Here is a 22694-nt window from a genome sequence, read left to right on the forward strand (position 1 = left end):
TTTCTTAAATCTACTCGTTCAATATAGTTGAGCCTTCCTTATGGACAAATTTGCCTTTTCTTTTATGTGCTTTCAAAATGTAAACCTGGACTCAGGGGTGGGCAATCACGATCCTCCAGGGCCACAACCCAGTCGGGTTTTCAAGATTTCTGCAATGAATATGCATGGACTGCTTCCACTGTGTGGAAATCAATCTCATGCATATTCATTGTGGACATCTTGAAAACCTGACCGGGATGTGGCCCTCGAGGACTGAGACTGCCCACCCCACTGCCTTAAAACCTATTTTTTCCAACTAGTATATTTTATAGTTGCAAACCTCTTCTTGGCAAAGGGATGCAGGCAGGCAGTTGCATCTTGCAGGAAACAGGATTTCTGTCCTGTTTAATCATTTTAACTGCCCTTTCATTTTTCTGTATTTATGTGTAGTTGTAAACTGCACAGATGGCATTTACCAATTGTGCAACATATCAAATACTGTAATAAACTTGAAAAGCTTGACAACTTGGCGTTAGAGTTTTGCATTTGACTTTGCATGTGCTCTTTGCAAACTGCAAAGGTTGTATGTATAACCTGGCAAAACTAAAAAGGAGAAAATGTCCCCTATGGAAAAATTATAAAAGAAAAAGAAGTAGGGAAGGATTAACAAAAAAGAAACCTCAGAGTCAAAGAATGACAAAAATATTTGTCTGTAATTATAACTGTGCTGGAGCAGTGTGCCTGCTGCAACTGGCTGCACATATAAGCAGTGATTTCAAAACAAATGTACACCAGTCACATCCCCTTATCCAGTGGTCTCAAACTCGCGGCCCGGGGTACTATTTTGAGGCCCTCGGCATGTTTATCATAATCACAAAAGTAAAATAAAAGTTTCTTGATCATATGTCTCTTTAGCTATAAATTACAATATTATTATTAAGACTTAGCCAAAAGGAAAGATTTAGAAACTATAAAGAGTGTTACCAAATGCAGAATTGTCATTTCTTTAATAAGACATTAACTATTTTTTCCGAGGCCCTCCAAGTACCTACAAAACCAAAATGTGGCCCTGCAAAGGGTTTGAGTTTGAGACCACTGCCTTATACAGATGGTTAAATATTGCCTCCATTATAACCAGGAACTGGTGGAAGTTGAGAGGATTGCAGTGTGAGTTTAACTCAGTAGCAACATCCTTCCTAACAATCCCATTGGTTGTTTCATGAAGGGAGAAGTCTGACTGAGAAGGGGAAATTTGAAAACTGGAAGGGATGGTCAGATGGCCTTATCAGCATGAAGGTGTGGTAAAAGTACCTTCTTGCTTAGACAAAAGCAGCGGAGTTGCAGCTTCATTCTACCTAAAAATCCAACAACTGCATGCAGGATACAAAACATTTTAAAGACCTCATTCTCTCTAATTGTCGCCTCCCCCTTGCTTCAGGCCCCAAAATCCCTGGAAATTTTGGTTTTAAAACCAAATTATGATTCCCCCAATAATCGCTCACCCCCCTTAGAATTGCTGTTCTCCACCCTCCATCTTCTTCCTCTCCTTGCCCACCCCAAAGAGGACTGGATCTCTCTTCTTGCCTTATCTCAAGATGCTGGTGCAAACCTCCTACCATTTTTGTTGCTTTCCTCTGGACCGCTTCAAGTCTTTTTATATTCTTGACCAGATACGGCCCAAAAACTGAACATACTCCAAGTGGGGCCTCATCAATGACCTGTATAGTGGCATCAACACCTCCTTTCTTCTGCTAGTAGCGCCTCTTTCTTTACAGCCTAGTATCCTCCTGGCTACAGCCATCACCTTGTCGCATTGCTTTGTGCTCTAATGGCATTTTCTAATTAGAATTTTAAACATGTAAATCTGGCTAAACTACAACATTAAAAACAATGATTATCTACAGTAGAAGCTGCCTGCCTCTTTCCCATTATATGTAGTAAAGGCACAAGATTTAGCATAATATTTTCTGTGATTTTATAAAGCTTTCAGAATTATACTGCTCACATTTGCCACCTGCTTCCGAATGTTTTATAGCTCAATAAAGGTGAGGAGCTGCTCATCATGTGGTGTAACAAACCTATTCATAATCTCAGGACTGTAATAAAGTGCATTACATTCAGTGCCCAGTTTTGCTTATGTTTTCATAATAGAGCTCCCTTTGTTCCAATATTATTACTGTTTTTTTAGCATTTGATATACCTAGGGTTACCAGACGTCCTGAAAAACCAGGACATGTCCTCTTTTTATAGGACTGTCCAGATGCCCGGATGGATTTTCCAAAACCTGGTAGTTTTTCTGGGTTTTGGAAAGCCCTGATGAGCTCCAGCCGCATTTAGAGGGCCTCTGAGTATGCATGGACCAAAAAAAAAAAAAAATCTGAGAAATGAGGTATAAACAATCAAAAGACCTCTAGATGATGATGGTGAAGTCAAAAAAATGACAAGTCTTTTATTCTTCAAGGAGAATGAATAAGGAAGACTTGACACAGCCGCGTTTTAGCAAAAGAGTCAACATAAACCTTATCACATTCCTAAGCCAACATAAAATGCGGCAGGAGAAATCAATGATAGAAACCCAGTTGGTGATCAATTCCAGCTTCCACCCAAACTGGTTGACATCCAAACAACATCTCAGCCTGGGATCATTTGTGCCAAATCTTTCTTATTCATTCTCCTTGTGAATAAAGATTTATCATCTGTATGACTTCACCAACATCTAGAGCAGGGGTGTCCAACCTTTTGGCTTCCCTCAGCCGCATTGGTCGAAAAAAATGTTTCTGGGGCTATACAAACGTGCAAACACTGCAGCAAGACACAGGAGGGAGCCGGCAAGATGGTAAACATCCGGGGGCAGCAGAGGAAAACACTGTATCGCCCTCGACCGGGGCCGCACAAAATACTTCACTGGGCCGCAGATTGGACACCCTTGATCTAGAGGTCTTTCGGCTGCTTGAACTTCACTTCTCTGATTTTTTGGTGCATCCTTGAAAAACTGACAGACTTGCAGCACTCGAGGGCCAGTTATCTACCACTTATTTATCGTTCCCCTCGTTGCAAGCAAGCTGCATGTTTGATACATTGACTACATCTCATTTTAGGAGTCCTTTTATTAAGGTGCACTAAACAATTTAGCATACGTTAATGCTAAGGCGTCCTAGGAATATAATGGATGCCTTAGCATTTAGGGCTCCTTTTACAAAGCTGCGCTAGGGCCATAACGCGTGGAATAGCACGCACTAAATTGCCGCACGCGCTGGCCGCTATCGCCTCCTTTGGAGCAGGCAGTAAATTTCCGGCTAGCGTGCACTAATCCGGTGCGTGCGTTAAAACCGGTAGCGCGGCTTTGTAAAAGGAGCCCTTAGTGCACGCTAATCTTTAGCGTGCGCTTAATCGGTTCACGTGCCTTAATAAAAAGACCCCTTATTTATTTGAAAATGTTCTATACTGCGTAAGAACTAAACAGTTCACATGAGTTAAAACAAACATAATAATTATGACAAACAAAAATCTTAAAATCAACAGTTTTCCAAAAAACTATTAGGCCATAAGTCAGTAAGTCTATTTGTTTATTACAGGGCATCTGAAACTTTTCTGTCCAACACAATGAAGAATGGATTCATACTGATTTTAGCAATCACAATGGCTTTTCTACTTATTACTTGGTATCGAAATGCAACACAGGTACAAGCTTTAATTTGTTGACAAGCATTAAACCAAGCTATCAATACATCGAGAGGACTGGGAAACGGCAGTGGCGTGCGCTGAGTCATTTGGAAATACATTGTGAAAGAAAGATAAGTGCATTAAGTTAAAAAATATAAGGATACAAATAAATAAATATTGATAAAGTAAAAAATATTGATAAAGTAAAACCCAAAAGCATGTTAAGAAAATATGGACCTATGAAGAACTGGGTAGCAGGAGTGGATTAAAAAACTGAAAATCCATGGCAGCCATCTGAGGATCCATTTTACATCTTTAAAGGGTTGTGATACAGCAAATTCGGTCATGTTTCCCCACTTCTGTCAAAACTTCACTGGCTTCTGGTGATTTCTAGGATTCACTTTAAATGTACCTGCCTAATTTTCAAGATCCTACATGGCATTCTTCCTCCCCTAATCCCACTATCCTGGAATTCTTCGACACCTGACACTACCAGATCCACCCACATACTCAAACTATCTTTCCCCTTGTTAAATGGCGTCATGACAAATTCCTGGAGGAAAAGTCCATAGTCTGTTATTGAGAAAGACATGGGGGAAGCCACTGCTTGCCCTGGATTGGTAGCATGGAATGTTGCTACTCTTTGGGTTTTTTCCAGGTGAGAACGGGCTACTGGGCTTCATGGACCTTTGGTCTGACCCAGTAAGGCTTTTCTTATGTTCTTATATGAAGCTGATATGAGTAGGGAGGCAAATTAGTTCGAAACACATGAGGAAGGTCTATGACATTTGTCATGTTGCTCCATGTTGGTTTTAACCAAAACCAAGAGGCAAAAACCCTGAAAATTTGGCTTTTATCTATGTCATTAATAGTGCAAAGTGTTGCCCAGTAGGGCACACTATTGCACAATCACATGCACCAACGTACAAATAGAACACAAATAGAACATTATGTTCTATAATGCATATTTTTTATTAACAGGCACCCAGCTGAACAATACTGCACATTGTTTGAGCAACAGGATGCACTATTTGAACTATTTTGCGCACTATCATGCAATAGTTCACACTATTGGTGACATTGCTCCAGAAATGGAAAAATTGTATAATCACAAATTGAAGAAATTCTGTGTAACCTCGGGGTCTAGGCAGCTGCCTCAGTCCTTCCTGGCTGCTGGCAAATGGGGCAATCAAAAGTATTTATTTGTTTGGGACCAGGGCCAAGACCAACTTCCAAGCTGGTGCCTGTGGCAAGCACACACCAGTTTCCTCGTTCATCCAAGGACTCAGACTACACCAGGTATTTAAATCCAAAACTCAACTTTATTGCTTCAGATGGGTAAAAGAGGCACTCTGCTTGAATGTTTGCAATTTTCAAACACAATCCAAACTTTTATACAATATCTTCAGTACTTAAAGTGAATGCAATGGTCAATTGGAAGGAAAAAAATTCAAAACCCTTTTGGCACAAAAAACAGAGCTTAACATTCTTTCTGTACCCCCTCCCCCCCTAGAGAATCCAAGGGCTGCCTTGGCTTCTAACATGCTCAGCTACCAGAAACTATATGAGGAACGGCTGGATAAGTTGCAGTTATACTCACTCGAAGAACACAGAGAGAGGGGAGACATGGGCCGTATTGAGGTGGAAGAAGATCTCTTTTTTCTTAAAGGACCCACGGCGACTAGAGGGCATCCGTGGAAAATCAAGGGTGGGAAATTTCATGGCGATACCAGAAAATATTTCTTCATCGAAAGGGTGGTTGATCGCTGGAATAATCTTTCACAACAGGTAATTCAGGCCAGCAGCATGCCAAATTTTAAGAAAAGATGGGATTGGCATGTCAGATCTCTTCATGGAGGTAGATAGGGGGTGGGTCTTTGGATTGAGCAGACTGGATGGGCCGTGGCCCTTTTCTGCCGTCATTTTCTATGTTTCTATGTTACTAGAAATCCCTTAACCTGGGTCTTTGGCAGTTTTACTGGTGACAGCAGGCCCCTTGAACTCTGTCTCTACAGGTACCGAGAGATAGGGTTATCAGACGTCCGGATTTCCTTGGATGGCTTTTCAAAACCTGGCACTTTGTCTGGGCTTTGAAAAGCCTCCTCAAATCGCGTCGGGAAGGGAGAAAGTCCGTGCATGCACGGATAGCACGGGGGTGGGGCTTGGATAGGACTGGGGGTGGGATTAGGGAAGAAATGGGCGGGCCTGGGGTGGGTCTAGGGGTCTGGATTTTCCGACTGGAAAATCTGACAACCCTACTGATAGATCAAATCTTGCAGTCAACCTAATCAGCACCGATTACCAGGGCCACTATAACCATCATGTTTCTATAACAGAGACTGTGTCTGAATTCAAGAGGGCCTGGGATACGCACATGGGATCTCTCAGAGAGAGAAAGAGATAATGGTTACTGCGGATGGGCAGACTAGATGGGCCATTTGGCCTTTATCTGCTGTCATGTTTCTATGTTTCTAACCTACTGTAGAAAAACCACAGCTCCAAAAATGCATTAAACAAATCAGCCATTGGAAAAACATATACTTTTAAGGCCTGTATTTCCCTATGGGGCTCACAGTAAACTAAAAGAGTGTTTTTGGCATCCACACCCTTATTTGTGAGATTTTTGCCTGAAAGTGTTACATTAACAAATCAGGTAAAGGTTCTGCACTGTTCATGCACACAAGTGTATGCTTGTGCAATTTTTCTGTGAAGATTTTCTCTTCCAAATGTGGAAAAAGATTGTACTGTTTCAGATTTGTATAAGTGGCCATTCTGGTGCCCTGTACCATGTCAAGAGAGCAGATGCAGTTTAGCAGGCTAGATATCTGAAGATATAAACAATTGCAGAGTGTATAATATGACAAGGAACTGGGAATCTTCCATGTCCCATTTCCACTGTTGGATCTTGGAAATGCATTGAAGGAGATCTGGAGTGAGGTTTAGCTTAGGTCAAATAACTTTTTGTGCTTTAGTGCATGCTATTCTGGAATAGCTCCCAAGCATTGTTCCCTCTAAACTGAGCGGGAGTCCTGCCATTGGGGGGTGCTGTTTCACTATTACATTTTCAATAGTGAGGGACAGGCAAGTTCTGTAGGATTCTAGGGAACCTGCCTGCCCTTAGCAATTGAAAATACAATATTAAAGCACCGCCACCCACTGGCAGCAATATAGTTGGAGGACTCCTACGCACCTTAAAGGGAAAGTGCTTCCAAGCCTCATATCATAAAACAAAAATACAAAAAGATGCCCTTAGTAAACTGCAAGTTACATGCATAAGTTTTGAATAGAAACAGGCCCAGGAATGCCACATTTTTTAATGTGGCAATATTTATGCATGTGTATATATATTAATGTGCAAAAATATTCACATAAACACATATGGGTGACATATACACACGTGACTTCTTATTATACACAGTAAAACACAACTTAAGTTTTTGAAAATTACACTACAGTATATAAAATTTACCATGCATTTCATTAATAGTCACCACATGCACTTTAATAATGCTGGACAGTTTAACAGTTTTGTAATTTACACTGTTTTCCTAATAATCACAACTTTGTTTTGCCTTAAGTTCCCAAACTTTAGGTATCTATTTCAAATTTGTAAAGAACCAGCACCCTATAAAGGAATTCTCAATAGCGAGTCTGACTTCAATGTTTCAGATGACCTGCAAATAAACCAGCTCTTCAACAAAATGCAAAAGAGGATCCCCAAAGTCACCTTCACCCATATGGACAATACCACAAGTGCCACAAAGAGCAGAGCCATCCTACTGAACCCCAAAAATGAGTACTGCAAAGGGGATCCCTTAACGGTCCAACTCAATATGTACGATTTCTTAGGTAACAGAAAGGAATATGGAGGGGACTTCCTGAGAGCAAAGATCTACTCACCAGGACTCAACGCCTCTGCTTCAGGGAGGATTGAAGATCTGAGTAATGGAACCTACCTTGTTCACTTCAATTTATTTTGGGAGGGTCTAGTTGAAGTTTCAGTACTGCTGATGCATCCTAGCGAAGGGGTTGCAGCTTTATGGAGAGCAAGGAATGAAGGCTATGAAAACATCATTTACACAGGCATGTTCACTACTGCAACTGAGACAATTTACCGAAAATGTGGATTTCATCTAGATACAATGGACGATGTGTGTGAGTACCGAGACCAAAGAGATAAAGAATATTTCTTCTGTATAAAACCTCCAAATTTTCCCTGTGAGGCTTTAACCCATATGAATTCTGTCAACAGTAATCATACTTATTTCAGTGATGTTGAAGAAAGATTATTTAACAGGTAAATATTTGCCAAAACGCTTCCGTGAGTCATTATGTATGATGTTTGCTGCCCATGATAACATTTGAAATAGAGAATTTTAGACATACATCTCCAGAAACTTTAAGAGGGTGACAGCAGGTACATAAAGTTGCCCTCTTCCAATATCTGAAAAGGTCATCGAAAATCCTTCCCATGGACATAAGCTGCAGTGATCTTGTGACCGCAAATACAGTATGCTGTGTGTGCTTACTAGCAAAGCAGTTTATATATTTTAGACAGGTACTTATTTTGTATCTGGAGCAATGAAGTGTTAAGTGACTTGCCCAGAGTCACAAGGAGTTGCAATGGGAATTGAACTCACAACCTCAAGGGGCGGAGGCAGCTGCCCTAACCACTAGGCTGCTTATAACACACATTTACCGTATTTTCACGTAGATAACGCGCACCCGTGTAAAACGCGCACACGGGTATAGCGCACGAAAAGCACAGTTACTTACCGTAACAGGTGTTATCCAGGGACAGCAGGCATATATTCTCACATGTGGGGTGACGTCATCTACGGAGCCCCAGCGCGGACAGCTTTTCAAGCAAACTTGCTAGAAGTTTCAAGTTTGCACACTGCACCACGCATGTGCTAGCCTTCTTGCCACTAGAGGGCGCATCCCCACCTCGTGGTCCTCAGTTCCATAACATAGCAAAGCAAGCCATCCCCGGGGAGGTGGGCGGGTTGTGAGAATATATGCCTGCTGTCCCTGGATAACACCTGTTACGGTAAGTAACTGTGCTTTATCCCAGGACAAGCAGGCATGATATTCTCACATGTGGGTGACCTCCAAGCCAACCAAAAAAGGGCAGGTGGGAGGATGGCAATTATGAAAACAAATTACGTAACACCGACTGGCCAAACCGGCCGTCGCTTCTGGACAAAGTATCCAGACAGTAGTGGGAGGTGAACGTATGAACCGAAGACCAAGTGGCAGCTTTACAAATGTCCTCCATAGGTGTAGATCGGAGGAAAGCCACAGAAGCTGCCATCGCCCGGACTTTATGACCCGTAACGCGACCCGCAAGCGGGAGACCAGCCTGAGCGTAGCAAAAAGAAATGCAAGCAGCTAACCAGTTGGACAAGGTGCGCTTTGAAACCGGGTGTCCCAAACGATTAGGATCAAAGGACAAAAATAATTGAGGAACCTTCCGATAAGACTTGGAGCGTTGGAGATAAAAGGCCAACGCCCTCTTACAGTCAAGGGTATGAAGCGCCGCCTCACCAGGATGAGAATGGGGCTTCGGAAAAAACACCGGAAGGACAATAGACTGATTGAGGTGGAAATCAGACACAACCTTAGGTAAAAATTTGGGATGGGTGCGAAGAACCACCTTATCATGATGAAAGACCGTGAAAGGAGGATCCGCAACCAAGGACTGTAACTCACTGATTCGACGAGCAGATGTGAGTGCAATCAAAAAGACTACTTTCCAAGTAAGAAACTTAAGATGCGACTTGTCGATGGGTTCAAAGGGAGGCTTCATAAGCTGAGCCAAGACCACATTAAGATCCCACACCACCGGAGGAGGTTTCAAAGGAGGATGGATATTCACTAGCCCCTTCATGAAACGTGTCACCAGAGGATGAAGAGAGAGAGAACGACCCTCAAGATGCCGATGGAATGCTGCAATGGCACTGAGATGCACCCGAATGGAAGTCGTTTTCAGGCCAGACTCAGACAAATGCAAAAGATATTCCAGAATCGAAGCCACAGGCACCGAATCTGGTTGCAGACTATTCAAAGAACACCAGGATGTAAACCTGGTCCATTTCTGAGTATAGCAAAGCCGAGTCGAGACCTTACGCGAGGCCTCCAAAACGTCCCTCACGGCCCGAGAGACCGGAAACGAAGTCAGAGGGAGAGAAACCAAGCAGTCAGATGTAAAGACTGAAGATTGGGATGCAACAGCGAACCCCGACTCTGAGACAGCAGAGAGGGAAACACCGGTAGAAGCAGAGGTTCCCTGGTACTGAGTTGAAGAAGTAGGGAGAACCAGGGCTGCCTTGGCCACCGAGGTGCAATGAGGATCATGGAGGCTCCGGTCGATCTGAGATGAACCAGCGTTCTCAAAATCAGAGGGAACGGCGGAAACGCATAAAGGAACCTCCCCTCCCATTCGAGGAGGAAGGCATCCGCTTCGAGACGATCCGGAGAGTAGATCCGAGAGCAATAGAGGGGTAACTTGCGAGTCTCCGGAGAGGCAAACAGATCCACTTGAGGAGTTCCCCAGCGGTCGAAAACCTCGCGAAGTACTCGGGAGTTCAGAGACCATTCGTGCGGCATGAGAAGACGACTGAGTTTGTCTGCCAGCTGGTTCTGCTCTCCCTGAATGTAGACCGCCCGCAGGAATATTTTCTGGGAAATTGCCCAGTCCCAAAGACGGAGAGCCTCTTGGCATAGAGGCCAAGAGCCCGTACCCCCCTGTTTGTTGACATAGTACATCGCTACCTGATTGTCCGTCCGCACGAGTACTACCTGGTCGTGCAGCAGGTGGATAAAAGCTCGCGCAGCCAGAAAAATGGCGCGAAGCTCCAGCACATTGATGTGGCACCGACGGTCCTCGGCCGACCACAGACCCTGCGTCCTCAGACCGTCCAGGTGCGCTCCCCACGCGTACTCGGAAGAGTCCGTCGTCAAGACCTTGGTGTGAGGAGGAACGCGAAACAGCAAACCCCCTGACAAAGTGGAAGAGTCGGTCCACCAACGGAGCGATCGACGTAAACAAGGAGTTACTGATATCCGGGAAGACACCGGATCGCGATCCTGACGCCACTGCGACGCCAGAGTCCATTGCGCGATTCTCAGGTGCAAGCGAGCGAACGGCGTGACGTGAACCATCGACGCCATGTGACCCAGCAAAACCATTATGTGCTGGGCCGACACCTGCGATTGCCCTCGACAATGACGACTCCACCGAAGCAGAGTCTCCCGCCGGGGCGGGGGGAGAAAAGCGCGAAGGCGAACCGTGTCCAGCACGGCTCCAATGAACTGGAGAGACTGCGCCGGATGCAATTGGGACTTGGGGAAGTTCACTTCGAACCCCAGGTCCTGTAAAAGACTGATAGTCTGTCGGGTCGCTAAGATAACCCCCTCCCTGGACGGGGCTTTGATCAGCCAATCGTCCAGATAGGGAAAGACCTGTAGACCCCGCGAGCGCAGGGCCGCCGCCACCACCACCATACACTTGGTGAATACCCGAGGGGAAGATGCCAGCCCGAAGGGAAGAACCCGATACTGCAGGTGCAAATCCCCGACCTGAAAACGCAAGAACCTGCGGCAAGCGGGATGCACCGGAACATGGGTGTAAGCTTCCTTCAAGTCCAGGGAGCACATCCAATCCCCCTCCTCCAAAAGAGGATAGAGAACCGGGAGCGATAACATACGGAACTTCTCCCGGACCAGGAACTTGTTGAGCTTCCGGAGGTCCAAAATGGGGCGCAAGTCCCCGGTCTTTTTTGGGACCAAAAAGTAACGGGAGTAAAACCCCAGGCCCCTCTGATCGCGAGGCACCACCTCGACCGCCCTGAGTCTCAACAAGGCCCTGGCTTCCTCCAGGAGAAGGGCCAGCTGGTTCCGATTGGGAGGGCAAGCCCCGGGGGGCAAGTCCGGAGGCGGACAGGAGAAGTTCAGCGAATAGCCGTCTGAGATTATCCCGAGCACCCAGGTGTCCGACGTGATCACCGACCAGGCCCCGGCAAAGGCCGTCAGCCGACCCCCGATGGGGAGGGGGTGGCTCGATGTTGCGGTGAGGGCCCGCCCCCAACCGCCTATCCCGTCAAAAGGACGGCGCGGCCTTGGCGGCCCCCTGCGCGGCAGGTTTAGAGGGGCCGCCTCTACTCTGCTGGGGCTGTCTTCGAGGGGGCGGTCTGGAGAAGGCCGGTGTGGACTTCTGAGGGTATCTCCTCGGAGGCTGCCTGAAGGGGCGCTGGGCAGGCGCCTTAGGCTTCGGCTTCACCAGAGAGGCCAGGGAGCGTTCCTGTTTGGAAAGTCGCTCCGTCGCCGCCTCCAAGGTGTCATCAAACAATTCCACGCCAACGCAAGGCAAATTAGCCAGGCGTTCCTGCAAATTGGACTCCATTTCGAGGGTACGGAGCCACGCCAGCCGGCGCATGGCCACTGCACAGGCTGACACCCTCGAGGCGAGTTCAAATGCATCATAAACCGCATGGAATAAATATAGGCGCAGCTGGGTCAGGTTGGAACTAAAGGTGGCGAACCTTTCCCTATGCGACTCAGGCATTACCTCACGAAAGGAGGGGAGGTCCTTCACCATCGTACGGAGGAAGGAAGAGTACGAGAAGGCATAGTTCAGGACCCTGGTCGCCATCAGAGAGTTCGCATAGAGACGGCGCCCAAATTTGTCAAGGGTCCGGCCCTCCCTACTAGGCGGGACCGTCGCCGAGACCCTAGAAGGCTGAGATTTCTTGACCGCCGATTCCACCAGGAGCGAAGTATGGGAAAGTTGGCCCTTCTCAAACCCTTTGATGGGAAGGGTGCGATACTTAGACTCCATTTTGGCGGGGACCACAGCGACCGTCAATGGAGCCTCAAGATTCCTCAGAAAGGTCTGACAGAGGACCTTGTTAATTGGAAGGCGCGGCGACTCCCTGGGGGGGGCAGGAAGATCCTGCTCCTCCAAAAACTCCTTGGTGTAAGTGGACCCTTCAGACAAGTCAACACCCAAAGCCGCAGTCATATCCTGCACAAACCTCGTAAAGGACGAGGGTTTAGCAGGAGGAGAGGGAGACCGAGACTTCCCGGCAGAGCCGAAGGGAGAGGCCTGGTTGGAGTATCTGGGCTCCCTACCCGACCCCGACCCCAAGGAGGCACAGTCCTGCGACCTCGACGGAGTTGGAGACCGGGTGCGCCTGGAGGAACCCCTCGGGGATCCCCCCGGGGTCCGAGGCACCGAGGCCCGCCCCTTCGGCCCGGGCGAGGAAGCCCGAGAGCTCTCCCTGGCCGGAGACCGGAACAGAATGGGGTTATCAACACGCAAATCCCGAACTTGCAAGGCACCGCCCCTGGCCGGTGACGAGCGACCACGCCGCCGAGGCGAGGTCCGAGACCTCTTAGCCTTCCTCGGCCTGCGCCTCGCTCGAGACCTGCCCGAGGGAGACGAACCCCTCGAGGACCCCGAGGACGAGGACGAAAGTCTTCGTACTCGGCGCCCCTTGTCCTTCGGGCGCACACTACGCTCCGGCGGATCTCGCGAAGCCGGGTCCGAGGGAACCACCGAGGTCGAGGCCGTAGGCGCCTCGGGAGCCGAGGCCCCGGCACCCGAGACCGAGGTCGCCAACTGCGGGGCCACCGGGGCCGAAGCCTCCGAGGCCGAAGCTGCCGAGGCCGAAGCCTGGTGCAGCTGGTCAATGGCCCCGGTGAGCTCCGAGGCGATTAACGCCCGGAGCAATTCCTGGAACACGGGGATTGACATCCCCTGCGGCAAGACCTGCCGCTGCTCCTCAGAGGGCGACCTCGGTCTCGAGTATTCCCTCGGGGCAGCGGACGATGGCAACTTGGGCTTCACTGAGGCGGGCCCACCCGCCGACGAGCCCGAGGATGGCTTCTTGGATGGAGCTGAGGAGGGAAGCGGAGACTTACCCGAGGCCTTGGAAGAGGGCAGCTGCTTCGAAGGCACCGAGGCCCGAGGCGAAGCCGACGGTCCCGAAGCTGAGGCCGAGGCCGATGTCGAGGCCGAGGTCAAGGCCGGGGCCGAAGCCGAGGCCGAACTCGAGGCCTTCCCCGGCGGGGACTCCACAGAGAAAAGTTCCGCCATGCGGGCCTTGCGGCGTTTAAGTGCCCGCTTCTGGAAGGTGGCACACTTATCACAGGATGCCGTCGGGTGTTGGGGCCCCAAACACCGCAAACAGCACCTGTGCGGGTCAGTAATCGAAAGGAGTCTTTCACAGCGCCCGCACTTTTTAAAGCCCGTTACGGGCCGGGACATGGGCCCACAAGAGAGCCGGGAACAAGCGAGGTTCCTCGGCCACGGCTACCGGGAGCCCCCGGTAGTAACGAATACGAAAGATTTTTTTTTGAAAAAGAAAGAAACAAAGCAAAAAGAGACGAAAAAACGCAGCGACCGTGCGAAAAAACCCCACACAGCCGCGGCGACAGAAGGCACAATTAGCACAATTTCTCCACAGGGCTTCTGGCTCCGCGGATGAAAAAGAACTGAGGACCACGAGGTGGGGATGCGCCCTCTAGTGGCAAGAAGGCTAGCACATGCGTGGTGCAGTGTGCAAACTTGAAACTTCTAGCAAGTTTGCTTGAAAAGCTGTCCGCGCTGGGGCTCCGTAGATGACGTCACCCCACATGTGAGAATATCATGCCTGCTTGTCCTGGGATAAAACACAAATTTATGTACAGAAATTTTTATATACCGTGCACACCCGTATACCGAGCATGCTGCCCGACTCTCCTTTCGCCCGCCCCGACTCTCCTCTGGAGACCCCGACTCTCTTTTCGCCCGCCCCAACTCTCCTTTCTCCCTTGAAGTCCTGTCCCTACCCTGAAAGCCTGATGCCCCCCCCTGACGTCCAATTCACCCCCCCGCAGGACCGCTCGCACCCCCATCCCGAAGGACCGCTCTCACGCACCCGCACCCCCACCCTGAAGGAGCGCTCGCACCCCCACCCCGAAGGAGCGCTCGCACTCCCACCCCGAAGGAGCGCTCGCACCCCCACAGCCTCCCCCCTCCCCCATGGAGAAGCTGTCTACCTTGTTTCCGGATGCCAGCGAGCCCAGCTGTTTCCTCTGCCGGCGGTCCCGCCCCTTCTCTGAGCCCTGCTGTGCTGCTTTTTCTTCCAGCGGTCCCACCCTTTCTCTGACGTCAGAGAAAGGGCGGGACCGCCTGAAGAAAAAGCAGCACAGCAGGGCTCAGAGAAGGGGCGGGACCGCCGGCAAAGGAAACAGCTGGGCTCGCTGGCATCCGGAAACAAGGTAGACAGCTTCTCCATGGAGGAGGGGGGGAGGCTGTGGGGGTGCGAGCGGTCCTTCGGGTGGGGGTGCGAGCGGTCCTTCGGGGTGGGAGTGCGAGTGCTCCTTCTGGGTGATGAATCGGGCGTTGGGGGGGGAACTATGTAAAAAAAATTTTGTACAACGCGCTCACGCATATAACGCGCAAGGGTATGCGCGGTTTGTAAAAACCACGTATAACGCGCGCGTTATATGCGAGAAAATACGGTAATCAAATATCAAATGCCATTACAAACTTGGTACCTGGTTTAGTAGCCCTTCTCCTTAGGCTTGTGAGTGCTATTCCAGCCCAGTTGAACTGAATGTTTAATAATTCCACCTCAGAAATCCATATCTATGTCTGTTCTAAATTGACTGAAAGAGGCAACCGTATTATGCACTGGTGCCTAAGATGATCTCACTAAACCTCCTAGAGAATGACACAAGGACAAATTTGTCCTTGACCCCAAGGGATCTATTTCCATCCCTGTCCCTTCCCCGCAAATTCTGACTCTGTCCCTGCCCCAACCCTGCAAGCTTTGTCCTCATCTGCACAAGCCTCAAACACTTAAAGATGAGGACAGAGCTTGCAGGGATGGAGCAGGGACAGGGACAGAACTCACAGGTATGGGATAGGGATGGAGACAGATCCCATGGGGACAGGGACAAATGTGTCCCGGTGTCATTCTCTACTCAAGAACATACCCATCTACATCAATAAAGTCACTCAAAACCATACAACAGTATCCCACGAGCTTTTTGAATGCCGCAGCATATTAAACTCGGTGCCGCGACTGGAGGGCATTTGGAAGTACGCGAATGTTGCCGTCACACACATGGGTGATGGCTTCACGTCGATGTCTACACCTGCGCAGAGGTCCTCCAGGCGCGATCCTTGAGCCTATTTCTATGTCGATAGGGTTTACTGACAAAGGAGAGGTGCAAGGAGAGGAGGAGGAGATGCCGGCGAGGAGGCGACGTGCTTCTCGCCGCAAGAAGCGTGGAATCTGCTGCAGAATGCAGTTTGCGATACACCGCTGTATAGTACATGGACACAGATTTGCTGCCATATAGGAGCAGAAAAAATATATAGAAAAATTAAGTACAAGCCAAAATGTCCAGGAGTCGGAGAAAGTCTTTTTTTTTTTTTTTTTTTTGCTTTTTAACTCTGATTAGGGTCAGGAGGAGTGTTTGTTTTTCTTTTTTCTTTTCTTTTCTCTCTCTTATTTCCCTCCAGCTTCTCCTTTCCTGGGTTGCTGAATGTGCTGTTGTATGGAGCTTTTCCTGGGTTTCCAGATCAAGTGCTAAAGGTTGACTTTAAAGAGAATAGCAGCATTTACAAGTTCAAATTGCACATACATGTGTAAATGGCAATTTCAGAAAGCCTCTTACACCTCGAAATTCACACCATGCAAAGATTTCGAGGGGCATGGTTGGAGCTTTACTTGAACTTGCTTGGGCACAACAAAAATCAACACCTATAGTCCCCATTTGATAAAGGGAATACATGTGTATGGGAAAATATTTCCGTCAAATGTTAGACCAGCGGAAAGGTATACTATATGCAAATTACTTATTTAGGCAGGGTTTTATAAGAGGGATGAAGGAAGAATTCTCGTTAAACCATTGTTTTTTCTTGCCTCCAAAGTGAAGAAAAATAAAAACTGGGGACAATTACTTAATTGGTTTGTAAAATGGGACAGCTGAATGTGGAAGTGGTGCCACTTGCATGTAGAAGTTGTAAAAACCCCACTATTCTATAAACACTGCTCATACTTGGGTACAGTTTCTAGCAGTGTATTGCACTGGGGAAGAGGAGAGATGCCGTCGCCGGATGCGTCTCTCGCGGCGAGAGGCACATCCTGTAGGCAATCCACCGGCGCCTCTCCTTCGCTCCTGTCCTCTTCCCTGCTGGCACCCCCACTGGCGGCTCAGGTGCCCTTCTGGAGGGCCTTCGCGCATACGCAGATGTCACGCATCTGCGTGGCATCATTCCAGCGATGTTGGCGCACTTCCGGGTGCCTCGAGCCGCAGCCAGGTTTAGTGTGCCACGGCTTGACAAAGTTTGCAGGACACTGGTTTATAGAATAGTGCTTACACCAGGGGCAGGGAACTCCGGTCCTTGAGAGCCGTATTCCAGTCGGGTTTTCAGGATTTCCCAAAATGAATATGCATGAGATCTATTTGCATGCACTGCTTTCAATGCATATTCATTGGGGAAATCCTGAAAACACGACTGGAATACAGCTCTCGAGGACCAGAGTTCCCTATCCCTGGCTTACACCCAGGAGCCATGCCTAAAAGGCTCAACCATTTGCACCAATGAAAATGTGGTGCAAATGCCCATGCCTAACTTTAGGTACGGACAGTGGCATAGTAAGGGGTGGGGATGGGGGAATGGACTGCTCCGGGCACCGTCTTTGTGGGGATGCCAGCACCTCTCCGCCTTTCTGCCCCTGTTTCTAGTGTTCTTATCAAATCAGTCAACCTATGCAAATACAGCACCTTTAATTCCAGCGCCCTAATATAGCATATGTACAGTATATTTGTAAAATGATTGCTTCTGCTGCACATGTTGGCAAATAAACATGCATTCCTTCATGTCGTTATCCGTATCTTGCAAATCATTTACATTCAGAAAAACATTTGCAAAATACTGCCGGAATCGAGTACTTTTTGACCTGGACCTGTCAGTTCTGATTTTGACATAAAATGGGCCTTCACCTAAGATTTGTTTTGTACCTTTTGCATGCTGAAGATCCAACATTGGTGTAGAAATTCCGAACAGCTTCCAGCCCATCAGAGTTTCCGGTTGTAACAGTGAGTTTCCGTATTAAGTTGCACTCTTAAGTCTTTTCTTGGTGTTTCCTGAGGTTAGCGAATCAGGTTGGGGTCGCAAACTGGAAGGGACATGATTGGTAAGCTTTGTGAATCTAGCCTTAGTTCACACAGAAATTTGTAATGAGCCTGTAGCTCACAGGACCCCAATATAATGGCTGAGGCCATATACCATAACAAAGTCTTGCAAGTCTTTCCTTCTTTCTTTCTATCTGTATAAAAAACACAGTCTGGTCCTGGTCAGACCCACAACACAGTTCACAATCTTCCCACACACAACCAGGCTTGCTTTTAGCCTTCCACACTGAGCATTAAAGTCTTCTATAAATTAACAGGTGCCTCACTTTGCCAATTATTGTTCTCAAAATCACTGTGGTTTCACTCTATTTCCCAGGGCTCTGATTCAACCCACTACTAGGGAAGCCTCTCCCTTGGGACATCCCTGAATGACTCTAGTCTGAGAATGAGTCCATGACTGAGTCCCGCCCCTCTGACTCCACAGGGTTGCATTACTTCCCTCCAGGTGGCTGACTCTTACACTAGTGCCCCCTACTGTTCAACAGTATAATAGCCACATTAGTGAGGGAGAACCCTTTCTCCCTCACAGTCCTGTATAAACCAGGTGTCTTTTTTAAATACTTTAGGTGTCTTATGAAATTAAATGTCTTAGTAACAACATCAAAAGAGGTTCAGTTAGTACAAGTCTGCAACATTTGAGCAAGTACCACTAATGATCAAGGCTTCTATCCTTCAACCTGTCATTCCACTCTGGGAAATTCATACTAATCATGCCCTTTGTTTCCAGACTTGCACAGTTCCTTTGTGTTAAGTAACATCACTCCATAGACAGAGCATGCTACCCCTTAGACAAGAAATCTCCAATCATGGTTATGTATCTTGTTTGAAAAATATTGCTGAGGAATTTTAAATCCCTGTTGTTGGTTTTTTCCTCCCCCCCCAGAGAAAGACACTGCAGTACAAGAAAAATGCAAGATCAGAACAAGGTTCCCTTTTCCAGGAGGTTACTTCTTGCACAACATCTGGTATCCTCTTGGCTGCAACATGCATCCTTTTAAAACAGGAGAACAGATCACAAACTGCTTACAGGGAAAAAAGGTTTTTTTGATTGGAGACTCAACATTGCGGCAGTTCATAAAGCATTTTACAGAAACTCTCAATAGTATGTTTGTTCATCTTCTTCCCCCCTATTGAAAATACATTGTGTGCGTAAAAGTTGCCAGTGACAGTATTTTACTTTTAAAAATACTTTTAAGCTCCTAATTTAGGTTAAAACAGGTCCCCAGAAGGTAAAAAGCCTAAAAATATCATCTGAGGCCCTGTTTAAGCTATATCAGAGGCTGGATACTCCTTCATGTGCAATCTTACAAGCAGCTTAGGCAATCACTGAAGGGGAATCCCTGTCTGGAACCACTCTTAAATTTGCCTCTGAAGCAGGCAAAAAGTTGACAAAACCTGTCCAGCATATGGATAGTATTTTAAAGTATATTGAACTGATTTATTATTTTATCTAAGGCTGTTTTAATACATTTAGATTTCAATACATTGCCACTGGCTTGTTGTGTGTTGCTCTTTGTTCAGAGGTCAGCCACAATGGCAAAGAAATGACCCACAATTCTAAAAGAAGGACATGAGCTGTGTCAAAATTTTGATACCCCGATTTAATCTAATTCCCTGCTAGGTAAACAGCTTCTCAGTTTGCAGCTCACATTTACTTACAATACCACAAATAAAATAAAATATCTAATTGACGTACAATTAAGATAATCAATGAAAGGAAAAAGGGAAAGAAACACAGGGATGTCTAATTTCCAATAATAAATTATATAAATACTAGTGTTTAAGCCCGTTTACATTAACGGGTGCCAGAATATATGCCTGTCTATCTTTATTTATGTCTCTCTCCCTGCTCCTGTCTCTTTCTTCCTTTCTTTCTGTCTCTCTCCCTCCTGCTATTTTTCTCTCTCTCTCCCTGGCACCTTTGTCTATCTGTCTTTTTTTCTGTCTGTCTCTCTGGTCCCCTGTCTGTTTTTATTTCTGTCTGTCTCTCTCCCTGGCCTCCTTTGTATGTCTGTATTTCTTTCTGTCTCTCCGCCTCCCCCCCCCCCACACTTTCCTTTGCAGAAGCAGCAGTGATATTTCCCTTCCCCTCCAGATCCCTGTGAAGTAGTAGCAGCATTTTCCCCCACCCACTCCCCATTCCCTTCTCTCCCCCCCCTACACTTTCCTTTGCAGAAGCAGCAGCGGTATTTCCCTTCCCCTCCAGGTCCCTGCTGAGACAGTAGCAGCATTTTCCTCCACCCCCCATTCCCTTTTCTTACCGTGAGCTGCCCTGCTCCATTTGGCCCCTCCCCCTTCCCTTCCCGCGGGCTGGCCTGCTGCGGCTGAAGGTTTTTTTTCGGCGGCTCTTCTCATGATCCCCATGGTAGCTGATTCTCCTGTAAAGAGCAGCCTGCGATGGTGTCCGGCTTTAGTGAACCTCGCAGGCCGCTCTCCAATTCGGTAGCACGTTCCCTCTGACGCGATCCCGTGCGTCAGAGGGAACGTGCTACCGAGGTTGGAGAGCGGCCTGCGAGGTTCGCTAAAGCCGGGCACCATCGCAGGCTGCTCTTTACAGGAGGATCAGCGGCGGCGGCAGCAGCGAGTTAGAGCAGGAGGTGTGTTCCCTGCTGAGGACGCGGGCAGGGAGAGAGCTTGCCTGGCTTCCATGGTGAGTGAGGGCAGGAGGAGGGGAGTGGCCAGAATGTTCCCTGCCGCCAGATTGGCTGCCACGGATCAGAAATCACGGCGGCAGGGATCACAAAATTTCAAGAGCACATGAGCACTCTAGGGCTTTATTATATAGGATAACACATGTAAAGCAAATGTGATTAATAGATTAAATTAAATTAATCCCCCTTCCTTTTACAAAGCCACGGTACCAGCTGCTATGCGGCAAACACTCCAATGTCCATTAAATCCTTATGGGCGTTGGTGTGGCTACTGCAACTTTGTAAAAGAAGCCCTAAGATAGGATATAGGCAGCATATACATAAATTAAATAAAATAATAATAATGATACAAGAGGAATGGAGGCATTATAAAGAATGACAACAAAGTGAGGGAGAAGTTAGCTACAATGGCATAACTTTTCCCATTGCATGTTGATAAGAATAGTTAATAAACTAGGCCCTTTTGTGGTTTTTGCTCAACAGTGGATATTCATTTTATTGCTTAACTTTCTTTCTTTTTTTTTTTTCTTCTATAGTTATGAAGTATTTTAACCACACAGAAAATGAACTTCAGTCCTGGCAAAAGACACTAGTAGCTATCAACATGGATAAGAACATATTCGTGCAGTGGAAAAAGCACAGCCTCCCATTCGTTAGCAAGACTTTCTATTCTGTAAAAGACGATGCCTATGCTGCCCGCCAGATTGACCAGATCGGGGGCGGCCAGAACACCATCCTGGTGGTTACGCTGGGCCAACATCTCAGGCCCTTCCCTTTCAGCATTTTTATCAAAAGGGCCATCAATATTCGTCGGGCCATAGAACGTTTGTTTCACAGAAGCCCTGACACAACTGTTATCATTAAGGAAGAGAATGCCAGGGATATGGATATAGACATGGAACGATTCAGTGACTTTCATGGTTACGTTCAGTATGTAATACTGAAGGAGATATTTCGAGACCTAAATGTTGGCTTCGTAGATGCCTTGGATATGACTATAGCTTATGCTTCAAATGCAATTCATCCACCACTGGAAGTGCTGGAGAATCTAATAAGCATGTGTTTAACATATTTTTGTTAACTTCTGAAACTAAACTAAACCTTAAGTTTATATACTGCATCATCTCCGCGGATGTTGTGGAGCTCGGCACGGTTTACAAGAACTTAAAATATAGGAAGAGAAGGAAAAAAAAAAGGTTTACATGAACTTATATATAGAAGAGAAGAGTAAGGGGGGATAGAATTACATTTTAGTGAAAAGCTAGGTTTTCAGTTGCTTGCGGAATAATTGGAGGGAGCCCAGGTTCCGCAGCGGGGTAGTAAGGTCGTTCCAAAGACCTGTGATTCTGAAGAGAAGGGATTTTCCCAGTTTGCCTGCATAGCGAATACCGTGTAGAGAGGGGAAGGATAATTTATACCTTTGGGAGGTTATGGTAGAGTCAGGACTTGAGGAGTTATAAGATAGTGGGATTAAGGGAGGAAGGATGCCGTGAATGGTTAGATCAGTATCTCCTGCAGTCAAATGTAAGACATTGAAAACATAACTAATCCAAAACCATCTAAATGTCCTTGATGTTCCTTTAATTTTCTTTTAAACTTTTTTTTTTACTTTTTTTAGGCCTCAGACTAGCCATTAGGTGCCATGCATTTCTATGGTCACCAAACAAACTTATGGCAATGGCATCCTCATTAGCCCCATTATATATTTTTTCACATTTTTCTTATTTAAAGTGCTCAGTGCTATTTTTTTTTAGTGTCTCATATAACTTAATTCTTAAAATTATTATAACTTAATTGGCTTATCTTAAGTCAGTCTTGTCTCGTACTATCATCGGGAAGGGACCTGTCATTCCGACATGTTTCGCCTTCTGGCTGTTTCAAGAAAAGCCCCCCTTTTCAAACTTGTTCGAACCATCCCGATCTGTATAATGCTTAATGAAAAAGGGGGGACTTTTCTTGAAACAGCCAGAAGGCGAAACATGTCGGAATGACAAGTCCTTTCCCGATGATAGTACGAGACAAGACTGACTTAAGATAAGTCAATTAAGTTATAATAATTTTAAGAATTAAGTTTTATGAGACACTAAAGAAAAATAGCACTGAGCAGTTTAAATAAGAAAAATGTGAAAAAATATATAATGGGGCTAATGAGGATGCCATTGCCATGTTTGTTTGGTGACCATAGAAATGCATGGCACCTAATGG

The 22694-nt window shown here is 46.8% G+C and overlaps 1 protein-coding gene across 1 annotated transcript; it reads left to right on the top strand.

Moving 5' to 3' along the window:
* Positions 1-1087: 1087 nt before the first annotated feature.
* On the top strand, positions 1088-21570 carry LOC117347581 (NXPE family member 2-like). The gene is made up of 5 exons (XM_033918699.1): positions 1088-1146; positions 7235-7939; positions 17681-17742; positions 18722-18940; positions 21026-21570. Exons 1-5 carry the CDS (start codon positions 1088-1090, stop codon positions 21568-21570), a joined length of 1590 nt encoding a protein of 529 aa, XP_033774590.1.
* Positions 21571-22694: the final 1124 nt, after the last annotated feature.

Source organism: Geotrypetes seraphini, chromosome 13 (assembly GCF_902459505.1).
Source record: "Geotrypetes seraphini chromosome 13, aGeoSer1.1, whole genome shotgun sequence".
In the NCBI taxonomy this organism is placed as follows: Eukaryota; Metazoa; Chordata; class Amphibia; order Gymnophiona; family Dermophiidae; genus Geotrypetes; species Geotrypetes seraphini.